Source organism: Nilaparvata lugens, chromosome 6 (genome assembly GCF_014356525.2).
Source record: "Nilaparvata lugens isolate BPH chromosome 6, ASM1435652v1, whole genome shotgun sequence".
Classification (NCBI taxonomy): domain Eukaryota; kingdom Metazoa; phylum Arthropoda; class Insecta; order Hemiptera; family Delphacidae; genus Nilaparvata; species Nilaparvata lugens.
Genome location: NC_052509.1, coordinates 48,160,353 through 48,184,103, shown reverse-complemented (window position 1 = coordinate 48,184,103; position 23,751 = coordinate 48,160,353). Strand labels below are relative to the sequence as shown.

Below are 23,751 nucleotides of genomic sequence, written 5' to 3'. Positions count from 1 at the left end.
CAGACGCCAAGAAATGAAAGTAAGATATTTTATAACAACATAAATTACAACATATGTTACAATAAGTAACATATTTTATAACATGGAAAAAATTTAATTTGAATTGCGCCAAGGAACACCCCTATTACAACATACTACTAAAAAGAAAATTTTAATTGAATTATGTGAACAATGAACTATGTAGCACAGCATAAGATTGAGTTGTGTTGATCCAATAGTAGAATCAAAATTATAATGAGCATTTTTAATTTTATCATTATTCTATGCACATTGGGTTATCTGAGAAATACATTCTTTATTCTAAGTTTTTAAATTAGAAATAGTTTTTAATTGTCTCTGATTGAAAACTTGATCTTAGATTACCAGGTCTTGATATTGTGATTTTGACAATGGTTTATCAATATTTACACTACTTATAAAAATGATAGAGATTAGTCCAAAAATAAAACTAATATGTTTGTTGATAAATGAGTTGTAAATCAATGTAAATCAATTCAATGGTAAATCTCAATTAATGAAAGACAACAATTTTTGTATAATTATTATACATTTCACATCGTTTGGCAGTTACCCAGAGTTCCCAAACTTTTTTGACCAACGGTTTCCTTAGGCTCAACTCACAATAACGCAACTCAGGTCAAGAAGAGACTCAACTCTAGTCGATAGCATGTGTTTTCAAATGGTGACAGTCGTGGAGACTGGACTGGAATCGACTGGTCTGAGTGTCACCATTTCGAAACACGTGCTCTCGACTAGAGTCGAGTCTCTTCTCGACCTGAGTCGCGTAAGTGTGAGTTGAGCCTTTGTGTACAGAAAAAATAACTTGAATAAAGCATTGGAAAAAGCACGACTCCCTTTATGAGAAAATTCTATGATATAAATATGAATAAAATTTATAGAATAAGTAGGTTAGACTGATTCAATGTGAGGGATGGGCTTGTTTGTCTTTTATAAGATTATCATATTTGGGTATAAATTTTGATATTGTTGCAAACTGAATTTTGTAAGGCTTGCTCTATACTTGGATTTTATAGCAGATTTTATACAGCGGAAACCCCACATTGCAAAACTAAGAAAAACTACATTTGGGGAGTAGTTTTGGTAGTCTAGTTTTTGGCAGTAGCCAGGCCAGGCAGCAACCTCTGGTGCCGCGACGCACCGTTTGGGACCTCTGCTGTAACCAATATATTACTTTTTACATCTTAATACACTTTGTACTCAATTATTTTCAAATGGTTTTACCAGTTATTATGAGTCTAATCCTATATATGTGACACCTTCAGTTAGCACAAGATCAGACAATATCGGTGGCAATAACTCAAACTTCTGATAATACTTATCCTTTAGACTCAGATATAACTCCATGAATTTCCAGGGATCCATTTTATTGTAGTAGATGTCTTTGGACACAAACAGCTGGCGACTACACTTGGGGCCGACACTCTTCGATTTCAAACCGTACTTTTTAGCAGCCTGGTGAATTTTGCTGCGCTCCTCGTTGGAGAAGTCCTTGGCGAAGACTAGCTCCGAGGGGCCGTCGGTGTCGCGCTTGAACTGCAGCAGCACTTGGTTGATCTTCTTGAAGTCGAATTTGCCTCCGAAGCCGAGACCGGCGCGGCTGATGACACCGGCCGCCTCCACAGGCTTCTCGATGCCTTGCTCGTTCTTGCCGAGGCCACCTCCAGTCCAGCCCATCATCTTCATCATTTTGAGGCCGACGTTGTCCGCCATGACCTCGGGCTCAGCTTTGGCTGCCCCGGCCAGTACGTCACTCTTCTGCACATCTGCGTCGCGAGCATCCAGCTCCTCTCTGGTGAGCGTTGTCACCACTTTCAAAGTGTAGTAGTATCGTTGCAGCTTCCACATCATATACTCGCACGACGCCGATCTCGTTTTAGTTTTCACTTGCCCTTCAGTGATAGCAGAGATAGTTCCAAACGTTGTTACACACCTCCTACAACAGTCAAGTTCTTATGAGAGGAGAGAAGTGATGTGGTTTATTGAAATACTCATAATTTTTTCATTTTCCAATATTGGATTATCATATTTCAGTTATTACCTATTACATTTAAAATTGCTATTTTTGCTTCTGTTTTCTCATTAAGAATTTCATTTTTGGACTGTATTTGTATTTTTTGCTAACAACGTGGTTAACTGGTGGAGAGACATAACTTTATCCCTAACTTCCCATGTCATCAAATGTCAAGTCATTCTATTCTAAAATACTTATTACTCATTTTACAACATGCTTGAAAACAACTAAGAATATGTATTAATGATAAAAATGCATTTATGTTTGCGAATATAAATAGCAAATTGGAAATGATACAGCTGGCTTATCCTAAAACTGTTTAATCTTTATTTAGAGCTATCAAAAGTCGATTAATTACGGAGTATGTTATATACTGTCTTCTTCGCTGGTGATTCGTTTAACGAAACCTATAAACCAACATTTCTGAATTTTTCAAAGCTATTCATTTCGAACAAAATTTGAGAAACCATAAAACTATTAACAAAACACTTGCAATGAAATTTTTTCTAATATTCAGATTGGTATCAAATCGTTCTATAGTTACTATCACCATAATTCCCAAGTCCAAACTGAAAACTCGCCACGAGTTAGTATTTCATATAAGGAATGTTTTATTTGTAATAATTTTAAAAATATAATATATATTATTTACAACTTGAATTTTTGCACTGTAACTGTACAAATCACTCAATAATAAACATTGCATTAGAAAACAACATAATATCATAGCATAGATAAAAGACAGTTAAAGGTTATAAATAACATAGCTACCTTTGGTAATATCTTACCAAATAAGACAGTTATCTTTTGGCTCCTGTCTAATCTCATGGAAAAGTTGCATTTTCCAAGTAGATGATGTTCTCCGTAAATTGTTGAGATATTGGCTTGTATCACAGGAAACGACAATGTATATTGAGCCACATGGCCCAGAAATGCTCTTCATTTCGTGGAGTGTTTGTAGCGCCTCAGGCGTCAATTCATCCTCTTCTTTCCTGATAAATTCATTTATCGATGGTCCTTTCGAAACAAAATTTGGTGGCTTTTTATCACGTTTACTGGTTTCTTCAGTTCTATGACTCGTACCTACATGGTGATGAAATCCATATTAGTTTGAACCATAATATGTAGTCAAGTTTAAGTGAATAGAAGACTTACTAAAATAGCTCTCAACATTATTTTTTACAACACTCAATCTCTATTGCCAATAGATCTTCATTTAGTTTACTGATTCTACAAATTTGTAAATAACAGCTGTATTAAAAGTAAAAAAGTTTTTCAATAATTACTGGAGGAAATAAGCGCCCCCACTTTCACTTATTAGGTTGCAAGGGTGAACCTAATTATATAAAGCCTCCTACGTACTATAACAAATGAACTATACGCACTATAAGCAAATGAACATATACTTTGAATATGCTCGATTTGATTGATTGTTCTTTCCCCACAAAAGTATTGTGCACATACTACAAGTAACCTAAATTTCAACTAATTTGGGAAATAATTTTCAACTAACATGGAAATAATGTTTAATCATTTGTTTCTAGTAAGATTATTTTTTAAATTAGACAAATTGTATGCTATCCATAATTTAGACCGTACCCTATAATTGTGTTCTAATTTACCTTTAGCTTTTGCTTCAGCAGCATCAGAAGCTGCAATAAATGTTCTCTGTAAACGCGTTTTCTTTTGTTCACGATAATCCACTTCAACGTCTTTGGAAAGCTCTTCCACCAGTTTCATCAAATTTTCTGAATACCTAAAAAAATTTTGAAAAGTACATCATTATAGGCCCAATGAGAACACTTGTTCTCTGAACTTTGTATTCTCTGAATAATTATATGAGTAATGAACCATTTTATATCAACCTCTAGCAAACATCTATAGACAGACTATTAATTATGGTGAATGAATTGGTCATGAATTAATGATGGGTTTAAAAGCTACAAATAAAGTAGAATTTGAAAATTATGATAAGTTAGATCTTAGATAAAAACAATATAGAAACTTTTAGTACCCTTTTATTGAAAATTTTAAAATATTTTAACGACTAGTTTCGACCATAGGTCATTTTCAAGTTAAAATATAAAAACGTTTTTATTTGAATCAATCTCCGCCCATATAAGCGGAGTGATTTTAGATCTTAAATAATATCTCAAATTAGGGACAATTATGGTACCGTATCTATTTTACTATTCTTCGTTAGAATAACATAGTGAATAGATTTTAACCAAATATTTTGCAAATAATGTGATCAACAAATGAACCTATTTCACTTTAGTAGCCTTAAGATTTCTAGGAGGACTCAGCTTGTCTCCCTCGGTGATGCTAACTCCCAGACACTTCCGGTGACTTTTGGTGTACCTCACGTATCGAGTTTCTAGTCATGATAAAAGACTTTGACGACCACGGTTACTCTCTGATGTTTGCGGGTGATGCATCTCTGCTGAGTGCTGAGCATGAGCGAGTTTTGGAGGCATCTGCTGAGCATCTTCGATCTACTAAGGATAATCTGCTGCTTGTCACATGGACTGTGTAACCCTAAGGTTCCAGTGAAGCTGCTGGGTTTTGTCTTAGACTGCAAGCTTAGCTGGAGCAGTCATATATATCAAGTAACAATCCGACTCTTGTTTCCAGCTCCTCAACATAAGGGGCATGGGCATGGGTGACAGAGAGGTATCTTGTGATGATGTTTCACGCTCTTTTCCATTGCCACATCACCTATGGATTGCTGATGTAGGGTCATTTGGCAGTGGCTGTTGATGTCCTGAGGCTGCAAAAAAGTCTCGAGATGCGCCTCTTCAGACGTCGCTAAGAAATTACACCTTTAATATGGAGAAATTCAACATCTTCTCTGTTCATAGAGTAAATGTTATCAATATTTTATGAAACTTGAGTTGCTAATACAAAATATATTGTATATTTATGTTTGTAGATAATTTTAGGTTTATTTAAAAAATTCGTAAAATCCCCATTACCAAGGATTTTTTTTCAAATTCCGGATGATGCCCACATGAGCTTTTTGCTTGTGCGTGGATAAGGGAAGTGCGAGTGTGAATTATGAGATGATCAAACGTCCATGCCTATTTGATGGGATTCGAACCCACGACCAGGTAGCACTAGCAGACTGATCGCCTTAGTCAACATGACTCTCTGGCCGACCAATATTAGTTGGTAACATTTTGCATAACAAGTATGATTTTGACCGCTTTTCAGTCGCCCCAAACTAGTCGCTATTGATGAAACTACTATTCATTACAGAGCGCATGCGCCAATGTGATTTGCGAAATATAGATTAGGTAGGCTCCGGTTATAATCTAATGCCGGATCATCAACATGTTGGCCAGCGCCAGTGTGTGGATGGGTGGTTTGCCAACGCTGGCATTCATTGGGCACTGGTCACATTGCAGGCTGTCCAGTGAGCTGGTAATCCCAAGGGCTTACCCTTGTAAGCCCTCTAGTAAAGACTAAAGAAGGCCAGCGCTGGCAAACCACCCTTCCACACACTGGAGCTGGCCGTTATTATATAGAGGCGGCATATTACAAATAATAATTGGAAAATGGTGGATGCAACTATTTAAAGCTGTTTGCCGATCTCCTCTTTCAAGAATACAGCTTCCATGGCTTGGAAAAAATGAAACACAGAATAAATTGAGCAATTGTCTGGAGGACTATTGAACAGCTATCAAACATTATTATTAAACACATTTTAGTTAGACATTAATAGATATTTCTGTTGAAAGTTTGACAAACATTGTACGGTACGGATAAGTTAAGAATGTTCAAGTTATATTAATTTGGTTAGAACGGGGACATTTGAATGTTAGATAAACGTTTATTAACATCAAGGATAAAAACCCAATGCTTCAGTAAAGGTTCATAGATATTTATTGCACGTTTAAAGAGCATAAAATTGAATTATACCTGCATCCAAGGAACTCAACATTATAGAAGACATTTGCAAGACATACTAATCTCTCTTCAGGATATTTGTCTTTATTTGCTAGAATAAATGATTTCTTTAACTTCCAGTGGTCATCAGCATCAAAGCCTGATCTATATTTCTCGATATCCCAATCAGTATTGAAACTCATTTTAGTGATAAACTCATTCACGTTAATCTAGAATACCGAATCTACTGAATACTGCTAAAAAATAGAACGGTGAATATTTAAAAATGTTAAGACAAAGACAGTCAACACAGAACACAAGAACTAGGTTATGATTTATCACATTTCCATCATAAATTCAAATTCAAAACAACAACAAAACAAACAGCACAGCATCAAACATTGATATATCGATATTATGATATATCGATAATTTTCCTCTGATCTATCATAAGAATATAATCGATTATTTGTCGATATCGATATGTTCCGATTCTTGTAGTGTCATTTGAAATGCCATTAAATGCTTTCCATTTAAACAATGCTGACTGTTAGTTGTTAATCTTCCTGTAGTGTTATTGTTTATTGTTTTTGAAGGGAGTTTTTCTCCCAAGTAGTATGTTAGTTAGGCAAACCAATACCTTTACCAGGAGTTTTCCCTATATTAACATTCCATTTATCACCTGGTTGCAATCCAGTGTGATATGCTTGGCAGTCTCTTCAGACTGATTAGTCCTCGTGACCTACGTGAGTTCCACTCCTGGCCTTCGTTTAGGTCCTTCCGCTGAGGAAGGAACAGCCAAGTTGTCTCTAGAGCGCCCGGCCACGCTTGACTCAGCCTCTTGATCCACATTTGTGCCTGGAGTTTCATCCATCTCTGGTCTCTTGGGTTTTTCTTTTTGCCCCTCCAAAACTGCCCTGATGGGGCAGATCTCGTGGATTTAAAGGCAAGGCAACTTCTGGAGTTGCCTTGAGGTCCATTTTGGTCGCCTCCTACGACAAGCATGGATACTGTGGGGGAATTCTGGTTTTCAACACATTCTTGAGTACAATGATCGACTCAAAGTTCACCCAACCCACAGAGGGCGGAAGTGCTAATGATACTGACTTCAAACTGTCAGTATTCCTTATAAATACACTTGCTAACTTGAAAGGTGAGATTCTCTGGATAACACATTTAAGACTTGTTTTAAATGGACTTACTTCTAAATTGTCTTTTCTAAAGTTAGGCCTACAATTGAATACAAATAAAAATTAAAATCTAAATACCCTTTTAAAAATTGTTTAGGCTACTCACAACATGTTCAGCTATATGATGCCATTAAGTGAAATGTATTTACTTGTATACGTTTCTCTGTGCAAGCTTACCTTGTTCTTCAATCCATATAATGTGATTCACATTATAAAGTCAGTGGAAATGAAAGAACCACAGAGTTGCTGATTCTCTGTTACCACTGTCTTCTATAGTGGATAGCTGTATTCAAGTCATCTCCATATATCTGATGTAATATTAATTTTTAATAATAATCAACTCTATCTTAAATTGAATGTATGATTTCAGGGCTACTTTCTTGTATTTATAAAATGGAATCATAGTACCTTTCAAGATTAATAAAACAATAATACAAATTGTAACATAACTACTAGTTTCAGTGATAACACCATTGTCAGGTTATAAATGTTTACTAATAGTTTTGTAATTTTGAATAACATTTTGAGGTAAATTATTTTGGCTGCTACCCCTATCTATCAACTGATTTATTTGAGATTTTTTCATTTTACATTTTTTCGAGAATTGGGTTATGATTTTCATAACCTTATACCTTATAAAATTCTTATACATTACCCCTAAGTAGCAAATCATAACCCAATTAAAAAAAAAAATAAAACTAGAAAATCTCAAATGAATCAGTTGATAGATAGGGGCAGCTGCCAAAATAATTTACTTCAAGATGTTATTCATAATTACAAAACTATTAGTAAACATTTATAACCTGACAATGGTGTGATCACCAAAACTACTAGTTATAGTTACAATTTGAATTATTGTTTTATTATTGTATTAGTTTAAAGGGTACTATAATTCTATTCTATCTTAAATATCTACAGAGAATTGAATTAAGGTGGCATTTAATATAGTGTATTATGTATGTTTGAATATTGTGAAATATCTCACGATTCAAACATACATAATACACTTATTCTATCCATTCTGCTATAATTTTAATACTATAGTGAGGTCCATGTTATAATGGCAATGTTTGATAAGCAATGGTATTGCTATTCTTGCCTTTCATCCAACAAAGTGGAAAGCACTATCTCTTTCTCGCTTTGCTCTGTTGCCAGATTGAATTTTAACAATGTAGAATTGATAAAAAATTTTATGTTAATTATGAAATTATTAAAAAATATAGTCTCTTGCTTAATAAAATACGATTAATTATTTTAAACTTGGAGTAACCATTAATATTACATCAATAACCCTGTATCAGCTACCATCTATAGAAGGCATTGACAATACAGAGGATCAGCAACGTTTTTCTCCTATCTTTCTCCACTGCCATTATAACGTGGACCTCACTATAGATTTTGTTCTACAATTTGCTATTTAGTTATCTGGTACTAGATTGTCAGAATATTAAATTAAAACCTGAGGAAATTGTGTGGACATACATAAATGAACAATTTTATTTATTTTTATATTCATTGATACAATATCATTGTCAACTAAACATGAATGATTGGAAAAAGAACAAACAATAGGCTTAAAGCCCAAAATGTTACCTCTCACAAATTTTGATAGAAATAGTCCAAAAAAGTTAAGTTTATCACTTCATAAGTTTCATTAAATCTTGAGTCCAAAATACATAAAAACTAGAAACTTGGAATTGGGATAAAATTTTAAAAACAAATCCAAAATTTCACAATATTATAACTGATAACTGGGAAATACTATAGGCTACTAATTGAAAGATTCAAAATTGTAGAGAAACGAAGACTGGTGATAAAAAATCAAATTGAAGGGAGCAGAAGTGTGTTTTTCAAGATGGTTTCAAAGATCTCAAAGTAGAGATCTGGGGTTGAATACTAAAGTTAAAATGTTGCACTATGTTTTATCAGTGTTGTTATATGGAGTAGAAACATTGACACTGACTGGAGCTGCAAGCAGGCATATGAGATGTGGCTGTATAAGAGGATTTTGGGAGTTGGGATGGGTCATGTCACTAATACCAAAATTCTAACAATAATGAGAACTGCTGAATAGTGTATAAAGCGAGAGAGTTGCAGTACTTGGTGCATATTATAATAATAAATGCCCTAAATACCTAACCTAACCATCACTGTTATGATATCATCCAGTGCATATTGCAAGAAGGAGAGAGATTGTCAGAATAAGAGTTACATGGCTGAAAGATGAGAGGGTACGGTTTTCCATGAGTATTGCAGAGTTGTTTCATGCAGCTGAGGATAGAGTGAAGCTAGCACCATGGTAGCCAATGACAGGCACATGAAGAGAGGTAGCCAATGACAGGTACATGAAGAGAGGTAGCCAATGACAGGTACATGAAGAGAGGTAGCCTATGACAGGCACATGGAAAGAAAATGGGGCAGTGCTATTGAACTGTGATCAGCTTCTTCCTCCTGTGTATGTCTCTAGATGAGTGATGAGATGTGATTTCAGTGTTGCTTTGTAGTCATAGAAATATCAGCTAAAGGGTCTTTCTCCTGTGTGTGTCATTAGATGAGTAATGAGACTCTAGCCAGATATAAATAAATATAAATAAGCAGATAAAAAAATACAGAAATTGCTTGCTTAATGTAATAGGATTAGAAATTACTCATTACTTTACACTAATATTACACATAAACACACTCTTCATCTAAGTAGAAACGTTCCCACATTTTTTCAACTTGTTCAAGTCAAATCAAGTTGAAGACTAGCTGCATTTAATTAAATAACATCTTTTTCATTGAATACCACATTCCCAAATAACATCATTAGTTGCCATTTAACCAATGCTCACAGATTAAAGTACACCTAACTCTGTTCAGTAATCATCTAGCAGCAAAACAAGTAATCTGGAGAAAACAAAGAAATAATATCTACAAATATGGATGAATTAATAATATCTTTAGAAGGTATTCTCTTGTTGTAGGAAGTATATCAATGAAAGTTCTCAGATCTATATTTCTTAAGAAGATAGTCACTAAGGCCAGCTGCAAAGTAGACCCATGCTAATTCATGAAAAGCGACCCACGCCATGGGATGTTTTGTAAACCATTCCTATAGAATTATTCATAATCAACCAGCTGACAAGTGGATTATTCATTGCATATATTAAACAGATGTCTGGAGAAGCCTAGCAATGGTTTACAAAACATCCCACAGCATGGGTTGCTTTTTGTGGATTAGTAGCATGTGTATACTTTGCGGTGGGCCTTAAGGAGTATATCATTCAAAATTCTCAGATTGAGACATGTCCACTTTTTATTTCAACTAGGCTTTTAACTTAAAAATTGGCAATATTGATTTCAAAGAAGAATATGTGTGAGTTTGTAGGGAATGGTGTCAGTAGATGTTTTCTACAAACTCAAATATCAAAACATATAGATTTATTGATGTTTCTTTCCATGAGGAAACACTATATAATAACTCTCTGTTGTAGTTCAGACACTGTGTTACTTATAAATATTTGAAAAATCAGAGGCTGATGAAGCTCCTCTTCAGGAGTGAGATGCATTCCTCAATACTCCAAGGAAAGTAAGTGTTTTTTTTCAAATATTTACATGTAACGCAGTGTCTGAACTACAACAGAGTTATATATAGATTTGATACAGACGGCTATCAAGTATCATAAATGATTCCCTGGCCCTACCACTACCTCCATAAACAAAGCCATAGTGCATTCATGTGACGTCAGCACAGGTAGGGCTCCTACACCAATAAAAACACTAGCAGATGTAGATCAGCTGAAATCAACGAGTTTTTATTGGTGTAGGAGCCCTACCTGTGCTGATGTCACATGAATGCACTATGGCTTTGATTGCGGAGGTAGTGGCCCTACCCTCTTCATCAATTTAATTGTTCAAAATCGATTTGAATACCCATTGGAATTTCAAATTGCTTATAATTTTCACAAGATGTCTGACATAATTTTTTAAGAATAATTTTGGATCACAAATATCAGGCATATTGATTTGTGTTCACAGAAATTACAGCAGAAGGCATTTTTCTTAAGTGTGTGACTTTAAATGTTTGATGAGATGTGATTTCTATGTAGCTTTGTAGTCACACAAATATCAGCTAAAGGGTCTTTCTCCTGTGTGTGTCATTAGATGAGTGATGAGACTCTAGCCAGATATAAATAAATATAAATAAGCAGATAAAAAAATACAGAAATTGCTTGCTTACTTACACTCTTCATCTAAGTAGAAACGTTCCCACATTTTTTCAACTTGTTCAAGTCAAATCAAGTTGAAGACTAGCTGCATTTAATTAAATAACATCTTTTTCATTGAATACCACATTCCCAAATAACATCATTAGTTGCCATTTAACCAATGCTCACAGATTAAAGTACACCTAACTCTGATCAGTAATCATCTAGCAGCAAAACAAGTTATCTGGTGAAAACAAAGAAATAATATCTACAAATATGGATGAATCAATAATATCTTTAGAAGGTATTCTCTTGTTGTAGGAAGTATATCAATGAAAGTTCTCAGATCTATATTTCTTAAGAAGATAGTCACTAAGACCAGCTGCAAAGTAGACCCATGCTAATTCATGAAAAGCGACCCACGCCATGGGATGTTTTGTAAACCATTGCTATAGAATTATTCATAATCAATCAGCTGACAAGCGGATTATTCATTGCATATATTAAACAGATGTCTGGAGAAGCCTAGCAATGGTTTACAAAACATCCCACAGCATGGGTTGCTTTTTGTGGATTAGTAGCATGGGTATACTTTGCGGTGGGCCTTAAGGAGTATATCATTCAAAATTCTCAGATTGAGACATGTCCACTTTTTATTTCAACTAGGCTTTTAACATAAAAATTGGCAATATTGATTTCAAAGAAGAATATGTGTAAGTTTGTAGGGAATGGTGTCAGTAGATATTTTCTACAAACTCAAATATCAAAACATATAGATTTATTGATGTTTCTTTCCATGAAGAAACACTATATAATAACTCTCTATTGTAGTTCTGACACTGTGTTACTTATAAATATTTGAAAAATCAGAGGCTGATGAAGCTCCTCTTCAGGAGTGAGATGCATTCCTCAATACTCCAAGAAAAGTAAGTGTTTTTTCAAATACTTACATGTAACACAGTGTCTGAACTACAACAGAGTTATATATAGATTTAATACAGACGGCTATCAAGTATCATTGATGATTCCCTGGCCCTACCACTACCTCCATAAACAAAGCAATAGTGCATTCATGTGACGTCAGCACAGGTAGGGCTCCTACACCAATAAAACACTAGCAGATGTAGATCAGCTGAAATCAATGAGTTTTTATTGGTGTAGGAACCCTACCTGTGCTGATGTCACATGAATGCACTATGGCTTTGATTGCCGAGGTAGTGGCCCTACCCTCTTCATCAATTTAATTGTTCAAAATCGATTTGAATACCCATTAGAATTTCAAATTACTTATAATTTTCACAAGATGTCTGACATAATTTTTGAAGAATAATTTTGGAACAAAAATATCAGGCATATTGATTTGTGTTCACAGAAATTACAGCAGAAGGCATTTTTCTTATGTGCGTGACTTTAAATGTTTGATGAGATAGATTTCTATGTAGCTTTGTAGTCACACAAATTACAGCTGAAGGGTCTTTCTCCTGTGTGTGTCCTTAGATGAGTGATGAGACTTGATTTCCGTGTTGTTTTGTAGTCACAGAAATCACAGTTGAAGGGTCTTTCTCCTGTGTGTGTCCTTAGATGTTTGATGAGACTTGATTTCCATGTTGTTTTGTAGTCACAAAAATCACAGCTGAAGGGTCTTTCTCCTGTGTGTGTGTCCTTAGATGAGTGATGAGACTTGATTTCCGTGTTGCTTTGTAGTCACAAAAATCACAGCTGAAGGGTCTTTCTCCTTTGTGTGTTCTTAGATGAGTGATGAGACTTGATTTCCATGTTGTTTTGTAGTCACACAAATTACAGCTGAAGGGTCTTTCTCCTGTGTGTGTGTCCTTAGATGAGTGATGAGACTTGATTTCCGTGTTGCTTTGTAGTCACAAAAATCACAGCTGAAGGGTCTTTCTCCTTTGTGAGAATTTAAATGTCTGATAAGAGTTGATTTACGTGTTGTTTTGTAGTCACACAAATTACAGCAGAAGGGTCTTTCTCCTGTGTGTGTCCTTAGATGAGTGACGAGTTCTGATTTTTGTATTGCTGTGTAGTCACAAAAATCACAGCTGAAGGGTCTTTCTCCTGTGTGTGACTTCATATGTCTGATGAGATCTGATTTACGTGTTGTTTTGTAGTCACACAAATTACAGCAGGAGGGTCTTTCTCCTGTGTGTGTCATTAGATGAGTGATGAGACTTGATTTCCGTATTGCTTTGTATTCACAAAAATCACAGCTGAAGGGTCTTTCTCCTGTGTGTGACATTAAATGTCTGATAAGAGTTGCTTTACGTGTTGTTTTGTAGTCACACAAATTACAGCTGAAGGGTCTTTCTCCTGTGTGTGTCCTTAGATGAGTGATGAGACTTGATTTCCGTGTTGCTTTGTAGTCACAAAAATCACAGCTGAAGGGTCTTTCTCCTGTGTGAGTCCTTAGATGAGTAATGAGATCTGATATCTGTGTTGCTTTGTAGTCACACAAATCACAGTCAAAGTGTCTTTCTCCTGTGTGTGACTTTAAATGTTCAATAAGATGTGTTTTCTGTATTGCTTTGTAGTCACACAAATTGCAGCTGAAGGGTCTTTCACCTTTGTGTGACTTTAAATGTCTGATAAGATGTGTTTTCTGTATTGCTTTATAGTAACACAAATCACAGCTGAAGGGTCTTTCTCCTGTGTGTGTCCTTAGATGAGTGATGAGTTGTGATTTCCTTTTTGTTTTGTAGTTACAGAATTCGCAAGCATGTTTTCCAGCTGTGTGTATTCTACAATGAAGATTCAATTCTCTAGTGCTGCTGAATGCTTCATCACACAACTGACACTTTGTTAATTCACTATCAATCACATTCTTCCTTGCATTTTCGATTAGTAAGTCCACCTGATTGCCAATTTTTTCAGAATCTTTTATCATAGTGTTTCCAGGAATTGTGTCAACAGACACATGGGAGCTTGAACCTTCTCGTTCCTCAAAGTATGGTATACACAGTCCAGTTGATACACTTCCACTTTCATAATTCTCAGATACTACATCAGAAGAAATATTTTCAATCTGCATCAATGTATCTGAATGGTCTGTTTTGAAAGATATGTGTTCCTCCTTAACTTCTTCAGTTTCAACTTTTATATGTTCAATAGCAGAGGGGTCAGAATTCAGTCTATCTGAGCAGAGAGAATAGATCCTTTCAATCTGCAGACAGGTGTCACTCTCTTGCTTTATTTCTCCACTTCTCACTTCAACTGCAAGTTCTTCTTCTTTTTCTTCAATTAGTTCCTCTGGTTTGATCCGAATTATTTCAATGGGATGTTTGGAGTAATTTTGGTCCAAGTATACACTTTGATTATCCACATTGAGTTGGATATGATACTTATCTTCAATGGTGTCTTGATGTTGATCTGATTCATGGATTGGCCAATCACAGTTGTCCATGTCTGGTCCTTGATGTTGTGAATGAGGCATTGACCTTGAGTTGTCTTGACCTTGACCATCCAAGTAGTCTGGCTGCATCTGGACTGGACTGTATCCACTGTGGCTTCCACACTTTTCTCCCTGTAAACAAGTCAATGACTGAGTTGGTCACATCTGGTGGAGTATTTTGACAAATAAGTTAACACTACTTTATGGCTTGAAACAGATTTTATGATCTTGAATTTAATGAATGGACTTTCAAAGAATGGATTTGATAGAGTACTTGGATACATAAGTTACAACTAATTCATGGTTTTAATAACAGATTTAATGAATGGTGTTGAAATAAAATTCAGGATGAAATGAATATCAGCCTTTGATGGTGTATATCTGAAGAGGGATTAACATTGGTCAACTTCACTTGAATTCAAGTTTTTCAACATTAGTGTAAAATAGGCAATTCTAAAAACATGTTCAACATCTACAAATCTTGAAGAAGGGTCTTGTGGATTCTTGTCCTAGTTCCTGATCTAGTAAACTTGACTTCAAGTTTGCAAATTACATTCATTTCGAACAAAATTTGAATTCAAGTAACTTGACTTATGTAAATTTTACTCAAGGGTTTGCTTCAACCAAAGATTGTTTAAACTTGACTCCATCAACTATAAACAAAGTACTTCTGAATCCGACTTTCCCCATGATTTTTATGAGGTAGAGCCTGAATCACTACTGTGAAGTTTGTATGTTAGTCAGACTTGGTTCTTGATTTTCATGCAACTATTACTATATGAAGTGGGCTACTTACTTTTAAATCCATTGCAGTTGAAATAATATAATTATTTCTTTTTCAAATTTCAAATACTGAAAGGCAATTGTATTCCTAAATTTATCTTAATGGACAAATAATAATCAACAGAAATACTTTTCTCTATGGATAACTCTCGATAAGTGATAAATCGATACTTTTATCTTGATTGAGATATATCGATAATTTTTATCTAGATTATGATATATCGATATTTTTTATCTTGATTATGATATATCGATATTTTTATTTCTATATATGATATATCGACATTTTACCACTAATGTAGCAGTAAAATATAACATATTATTGGTCTTCCAATTCATATAATATAATTTTAATTATTATAGTTTTTTGATAGTAAAACAGCATTGTCATTCCTCTGCCTTGCCACTGCATTCTACAGAAGATAGCTGATACCAGTATTTCAGATGTTATAATTTTCTGTTTATTCTCCTTTAAAAAAAATCATACATAGACTATTATTCAATAATTAAATTTTCATAATTGAAATTGAATATTTTTTTAATCAATTATATTCATATGCTGTTGAAAAACGATGAGGCAAAAATGTGGAGCTACAAAAGATAGTGGTATCTGCTTTGTTGAATGATAGACAAGGATAGCAGCACAAAGGTTTATCAAATACTGCCATTATAACGTGGACCTCACTATAGTGACTGTTGCAAGGTTTACATCAAGATATGTATCAGGATTCCTTTAATATACACAACTTCATTGCTCCCCATTTGAAGAATGCTCACAGTATGATGTGACGAATCACAATATAAATGGTCAAATAGCTTTTTTGATTTAGGATATATGAACACAAAACATAACACATCAATTAATTTTCATATTTTTTTCTTCTCTAATTATTATTCTTGTACAAGTGACAGTAGTAGGTTTCATAATTTATGAGAAAGAAAGAATCATCTAATATTAACAAATAAATATCGGGGCACCGAGCTTTGCTCATTATTTATTTAAAAACTATTGATAAAAAGAACACAATTTTTTTAAAATGATTGGATAAGGACTAAATGGCACAGCCCAAAACTGTTTCTTCCCAGAATTTTGATTTATACACTATGAATAGTCCAGAAAGTAGATTATGTTTCATACACTTGAATTCAGGTTCAACTTTTAGTCCAAACATTGAACAACAAAAAAGTTCTAATTTAGATTATTATTCACAAACCAAATTGAATAACAAATTAATAACACTCACAAATTACTTAAAATTGTCAAATAATTATTAACTTTGAAAATTATGATATACTCTAGTTTAGAATAATTATCATGTCATGTCAACAAATCAGATTATTTTGATCAAGTCAATAAAAAAATTTAGATAATATTTCTTGCTAATAGATAAAACAGCTGTAAATAGTTCTTTTTCTCTCCCACACACACATATCTTCTCTTTCGACAGGGGACGAAATTATCATCCGTTGTTTTGAGTATGAATAATTATTATCATTTTCATGTCCTTCAGCGATTTTTCCCGGGGATGAGACCTAGTGCAATCGAATTTTTATATCATAAACCTACTATGTTCCAAATTTAGTGAAAATCGTTAGAGTTGTTTTCAAGATCTGTTGAACACAAATAACCATATATAAATAAATAAAAATAAGCAGATATTAAAATACAGAAATTGCTCACTTAATATGATTAGAAATTACTCATTACTTCACACTAATATTACACACAAACACACTCTTCATCTAAGTAGAAACGTTCCCGCATTTTTTCAACTTGTTCAATGTTTTTGTGGAAAAATCAAGTTAGAGACTAGCTGCATTTAATTAAATAGCATCTTTTTCATTGAATACCACATTCCCAAATAACATCATTAGTTGCCATATAACCAATGCTCACAGATTAAAGTGCATCTGACTCTGTTTAGTGATCATCTAGCAGCAAAACAAGTAATCTGGAGAAAGCAAGGAAATAATATCTACAAATAAATAAATAATATCTTGAGAAAGTATTATCTTGTTGTAGGAAGTATATCAATCAAAGTTCAAAGTTCTCAGATATATATATATCTTGGGAAGGTAGTCACTTACGCAGTATATCATTCAAAATTATTAAATTGAGACATGCCCACTTTTCATTTCAACTAGGCTTTTAACATTAAAATTGCCCATAAATTGATTTCAAAGAAGAATAGGAGTGAGTTTGTAGGGAATGGTGTCAGTAGATGTTTTTTACAAACTCAAAACTTATAGATTAAATACAACAAGCTATCATCTAGCTTTCCCTGACCCTACCCTCATCATCAATTTAATTATTCAAAATCGATTTGAATACCCATTGGAATTTCGAGTAACTCATAATTATTGTCACAAGATGTCTGACATAATTTTATGAGAATAATTTTGAATCTAAAATATCAGGCATAATAATAATAATTTCTCTGATTGTCTTTACTCTGAGAGCAGTACGGAATTGGTTACATGATACTGGAATTTACCAGACCGAGGAGCCCATTGCAAATAGGATATAGGATAAACTACTGTCATCTTTTTATAATATATCTATAAGTATTATATTCTACCTAACCTTTAAAACTAACTAATAACCAACCTTTATAACTGAAATTATTGAATAAATTTTTATACATGTTTTAGAAAAGAATATTATGATCACCCCGGCAACTTATTATTATAGTGGGATATCATTATAAGGATAATATATGATTATAATAACTAACCTTTATAACTATTATTACTAAATAATTTTTTTATACATGTTTTAGAAAAAGACTATAATGATCACACCCACACATCTTATTATAGTGGAATATCATAATAAGGACTAAGTTTAGTATTAGCAACTTTTGTATGAATAATATAATAATTATGTATATGTTATGTTATATTGATTCATATTCACAGAAATTACCGCAAGAGGCATTTTTCTCAGGTATGTGACTTTGAATGTCTGATAAGAGTTGATTTACGTGTTGTTTTGTAGTCACACAAATTACAGCTAAAGGGTCTTTCTCCTGTGTGTGTCATTAGATGACGGATGAGAGTTGATTTTCGTGTTGCTTTGTAGTCACACAGATCACAGCTGAAGGGTCTTTCTCCTGTGTGTGTCCTTAGATGAGTGATGAGACTTGATTTCCCTGTTGCTTTGTAGTCACAATATTCACAGCTGAAGGGTCTTTCTCCTGTGTGTGTCATTAGATGAGTGATGAGATGTGATTTCTGTGTTGCTTTGTAGTCACACAAATCACAGCTGAAGGGTCTTTCTCCTGTGTGTGACTTCAAATGTCTGATGAGATCTGATTTCTGTGTTGCTTTGTAGTCACAATATTCACAGCTGAAGGGTCTTTCTCCTGTGTGTGACTTCAAATGTCTGATGAGATCTGATTTCTGTGTTGCTTTGTAGTCACACAAATCACAGCTGAAGGGTCTTTCTCCTGTGTGTGACTTTAAATGTCTAATAAGATTAGATTTGTGTATTGATTTGTAGTCACACAAATCACAGCTGAAGGGTCTTTCTCCTGTGTGTGACTTTAAATGTTCGATAAGATGTGTTTTCTGTATTGCTTTGTAGTCACACAAATCACAGCTGAAGGGTCTTTCTCCTGTGTGTGTCCTTAGATGAGTGATGAGTTGTGATTTCCATTTTGTTTTGTAGTTACAGAATTTGCAAGCATGTTTTCCAGCTGTGTGTATTCTACAATGAAGATTCAATTCTCTAGTGCTGCTGAATGCTTCATCACACGACTGATACTTTGTTAATTCACTATCACTTGCTGCATCAATTACATTCTTCCTTGCATTTTCAATTAGTAAGTCCACCTCATTGCCAATTTTTTCAGGATCTTCCATTATAGTGTTTCCAGGTGTTGCATCAACAGACCTATGGGAGCTTGAACCTTCTCGTTCCTCAAAGTATGGTATACACAGTCCAGATGATACACTTCCACTTTCATAATTCTCAGATGAAATATCTTCAATTTGCATCAATTTATCTGAATGGTCTGTTTTGAAAGATATGTGTTCCTCCTTAACTTCTTCAGTTTCAACTTTTATATGTTCAAGAGCAGAGGGGTCAGAATTCAGTCTATCTGAGCAGAGAGAATAGATGCTTTCAATCTGCAGACAGGTATCACTATCTTGCTTTATTTCTTCACTTCTCACTCCAATTTCTACTCCACATTGTTGCTGTTCTTCTTCTTCATCATCTTCTTCAATTAGTTCCTCTGGTTTGATCCAAATCATTTCAATAGGATGTTTTGTGTAGTTGTGAGCCAAGTATACACTTTGATTGTCCACATTGATTTGGATGTGATGCTTATCTTCAATGGTGTCTTGATGTTGATCTGGTGCATGGATTGGCCAATCACAGTTGTCCATGTCTGGTCCTTGATGTTGTGAATGGAGCATTGACCTTGAGTTGTCTTGACCTTGACCATCCAAGTAGTCTGGCTGCATCTGGATTGGACTGGATCCACTGTGGCTTCCACACTCTTCTCCCTGTAAACAAGTCAATGGCTGAGTTAGTCACATTTGGTGGAGTATTTTGACAAATAAGTTACCATTATTTCATGGCTTGAAACAGATTTAATGAATTTGAATTTAATGAATGAACTTTTAATGAATGGATTTGATAGAGTACTTGGACACATAATTTACAACTATTTCATGGTTTATAACAGATTTAGAGCCGGTTTCTGAGCTCGGGATTTAGCTAAGTTCTAGACTTCAACTGGCTTTAAACTCTGGAGTCAGAAAATTGGCTTTCCGAGTCAGAGTGTTAATGTAGTTGAGGACTTGAATAGATTTTGGAGTTTAGAGATCATGTTAGACCCTGGAGTTTATTATTTCGCTTTCTGAGTGAAGGGCTTTTAAGTCCAGGACTTGAATTAGATTCTCGCCTCTTTCTGAGTCAAGGATTTATCAAAAATCATTAAGTCCAGGACTTGAAACAGCCTGATTTTAAACCTGCGACTGGGATAGGGTTCAAATTCAAGTTCTAAACTTGACTGAGCTAACACAATAATTGTGTTAGAATTATTCAGTTATTGTTTTGGAGTAGATAAAAAGCAAAACAGATGTCATGGAATACCTAAATTATTTGGATTAGTCTATCTAAATTCATAATTTATAGTTTGCAAGTTCATTTTAGAATAAAATTGTATCAGAATTATGTGCTAAAACTAACCTCATTTTACAACTGTGACATAACCTAAAAATGTTCAAGCGAAATAATACAAGGATTGCCTTGGAATTTATATTCCAATCTGAATGTTATTAGTCAATGTCATATTCAACATATTAATAATAATAATAAATTATTATTAATCCAGTTTTTTTTTCAAAACAAATCAAATTTTTATTCCAAAATCACTGGTTAGGATCAATGATCAATAATAGCATAATATAAATGAAATGTTTATTCATGCACCTTTCAAAGGTTTTGCTTTGAAAAGGCCTACAAAGAAATTGAAACAAAATAGTTTTTAGAGCATGCTCATTTGAATTGTCCCGCTGTAATCAGCTGATTCCGTTTTGCTATAATGCCAACAATACAACATCAAAATATTGTGAATTTCCCTCATGTTTACTGTGTTAAAGTCCTGGATTCAAATAAGTCCAGAACTTGATAGACTCCGGAGTTTAGAAGACAAAATCATGACTCAGAAAGTCAATTTAGACCCGAGAGCTTATTTTAGTCCTGGACTCTGTAAGTCCAGAACTTATAGATCTTGAGCTCGGAAACCGGCCCTTAATGGATGAACTTTTAATGAATGGTTGAAATAAAATTCAGGATAATATGAATTTCACCCTTTGATGTTGTATATCTGAAGAGGGATTAACATTGGTCAACTTCACTTGAATTCAAGTTTTCCAACATTAGTGTAAAATAGGCAATTTGAAAAACATGTTCAACATCTACAAATCTTGAAGAAGGGTATTGTGGATTCAAGTTTCTGTTCTTGTAAACTTGACTTCAAGTTTGCAAAATACATTTATTCTATACAAAATTTGAATTCAAGTAACTTGACTAAGGTGAATCCTACTTGAGGTTTTGCTTCAACAAAAGATTGTTTAAACTTTATTTCATAAACTTCTGACAAAACCAAGCTTCTGATTTCGACTTTCCCCATGATTTTCATGAGGTAGAGCCTGAGTCACTACTGTGAAGATTGCAGTTATCCTTCCTAATAATCATAACCTCATATGAACTTGCAGTTCCACATTATTAACATACAGAATTTGACAATATTTTTGGTTATAGGCCTTATTAATCAATCAATTTCCATTTTATAATCAAACAAATTCATTCAGTTTGTGATTGACAGTTAACATAACAAAAGAAGCCCAACCAAACTGAGAGCTTTTTCCAAGTGAGTCACTGGTATGATTGGTACCGTAGGTTATGGGTTCAAGACAAATCCAACTCTCTCAGGCCTCCGTTTTTTCTGAGAAATCTCAACATTAATAAAGATTACAGATATTAACTTAATTTTGACAAAATAATAAATAATTATTCATTATTTTTATGTTTTCTGGATAATGCAGATTGCTTTTCAAAATACAAAAGTTTTTCCAGTGCAAAGCATGGATTATCAACCAGTCATAGATGGGCTACTTGTTTCTGTTATTAGTAGGCTAATGTAGCATAGTGCTTTAAATTCATCATAAATGAATAAGTAGACTTTAATTATTAAACTCTCTTTAGAAATATATAAAATTAATTGGATTTACAGGTTATGTTAGTCAGACTTGGTTCTTGATTTCTATGCAACTATTACCATATTATGAAGTGGGCAACTTACTTCTAAATCCATTACTGTTGAAATAAAATAATTATTTCATTTGTAGTTTTAAACACTGAAACAAAATTTATCCAAATGGACAATACTAACCACCAGCAAAATAATTTTCTCTATTCTCTATGGCTATGGGCTGGTGAATGGTGTATGCAATGCATTGATATAGAGAATATATATATATATATATATCAATGGGTGTATGTATGGATCTTAGACCAGTTATAGAATAGACACGGCCTATTGTATATTCATACTGGAAGTCGATGAAGCCAAAATTTACTGCCATATCTCCAAATCGTGACGTCAGCTTCAGATAGAAAACTTTCCTGTAGAGCTTTTTTACATTGTTTTTCATAGCAGATTGTGTCTATTTCAGCTTGAGCGAAGCTGGAGTTCACCATTTTGATAAAATTTATCAAAATAATAATTTAAATCCTTATGAAATACACAATCTGAAATTTTTCTTTCCTATGATGACGTCACGATTTTGAGATATGGCAGTAGATGTTGGCTTCAGAGGCTAGACTTCCCACCATGCCTTTTCTATAACTGGTCTAATGTATGGATGAATAACTCTCGATATTTTTATCTTGATTATGATATATCGATATTTTTATCTCGATATATGATATATCAACAATTTACCACTGATGTAGCAAAATATAACAGATTATAAGTCTTCCAATTCATATAATATAATTTTAATTAATATAGTTTTTTGATAGTAAAACAGCATTGTCATTCCTCTGCCTTGCCAATGCATTCTACAGAAGATAGCTGATACCAGTATTTCAGATGTTATATTAACTGTTTATTCTCCTTTAAAAATAATCATACATATTATTCAATGATTAAATGAAAAATTTTCATAATTGAAATTGAATATTTTTTCAATCAATTATATTCACATGTTGTTGAAAAACGATGAGGCAATGCTGTGGAGCTAGAGAAGGATAGTGGTATCTGCTTTGTTGAATGATAGACAAGGATAGCAACACCAACAGTGGCGGTTCTAGACATAAAAACTGGGTAGGCAAAACTTATCATACTGTAGGTCTATTCATAGACCTAGGGTAGGGCTACTTAAGTAATTCATGTAAAAAGACGTCAAAGCATATAGGTATTAAATGAAGATGTATTAATAAATATAAAAATTGTAATACTCATATTTAATTGTTCAATTCGACACTATTTTGCTAATAGGCCAACCATAATTTGCTGTTTTAATCATTCTTTCAAATAATATTTCAATTTGATAGGATATTTATTTGGAATATCGAAGGAAATTTCTGAAATACCATTTTTGTATTCATGAAATCAACGGTTTATTACACTTTAACATTTTAGAACATAGAGTAATACATTTTATATTTACAACTGTAGTCTTCTTTGCCAAACATTGCTGAACGCCTCTAAGATTTTTTCAGGGTTCTTAATCAGCCCCTTTCAC

General features: G+C 33.8%; 3 protein-coding genes across 6 annotated transcripts; all 3 read right to left on the bottom strand.

The window, feature by feature from the left end:
- Positions 1 to 228: 228 nt before the first annotated feature.
- Positions 229 to 6,296, bottom strand: LOC111062001. The gene is made up of 4 exons (XM_022349696.2): positions 5,954 to 6,296; positions 3,655 to 3,788; positions 2,821 to 3,115; positions 229 to 1,954 (listed from the first exon to the last, which is right to left on the bottom strand). The coding sequence occupies exons 1-4, from the start codon at positions 6,121 to 6,123 to the stop codon at positions 1,249 to 1,251; spliced, it is 1,305 nt and encodes a 434-aa protein (XP_022205388.2). The 5' UTR covers positions 6,124 to 6,296; the 3' UTR covers positions 229 to 1,248.
- Positions 6,297 to 11,279: 4,983 nt separating this feature from the next.
- LOC111053987 (gastrula zinc finger protein XlCGF57.1-like) lies at positions 11,280 to 15,640 on the bottom strand. Its single transcript, XM_039430975.1, has 2 exons — positions 15,500 to 15,640; positions 11,280 to 14,835 (listed from the first exon to the last, which is right to left on the bottom strand). The coding sequence occupies exons 1-2, from the start codon at positions 15,509 to 15,511 to the stop codon at positions 13,048 to 13,050; spliced, it is 1,800 nt and encodes a 599-aa protein (XP_039286909.1). The 5' UTR covers positions 15,512 to 15,640; the 3' UTR covers positions 11,280 to 13,047.
- A 698-nt stretch (positions 15,641 to 16,338) lies between these two features.
- Positions 16,339 to 22,449, bottom strand: LOC120351952 (gastrula zinc finger protein XlCGF57.1-like). Of its 4 annotated transcripts, none has more exons than XM_039430972.1 (3): positions 22,305 to 22,449; positions 19,038 to 19,998; positions 16,339 to 18,953 (listed from the first exon to the last, which is right to left on the bottom strand). In XM_039430972.1, exons 1-3 carry the CDS (start codon positions 22,314 to 22,316, stop codon positions 18,430 to 18,432), a joined length of 1,497 nt encoding a protein of 498 aa, XP_039286906.1. In that variant the 5' UTR covers positions 22,317 to 22,449; the 3' UTR covers positions 16,339 to 18,429. The 4 variants fall into 4 exon arrangements, with proteins under 4 accessions (XP_039286906.1, XP_039286907.1, XP_039286904.1 ...); XM_039430973.1 differs by having other exon boundaries at positions 16,339 to 19,578; positions 19,686 to 19,998; XM_039430970.1 differs by having other exon boundaries at positions 16,339 to 19,998.
- Positions 22,450 to 23,751: the final 1,302 nt, after the last annotated feature.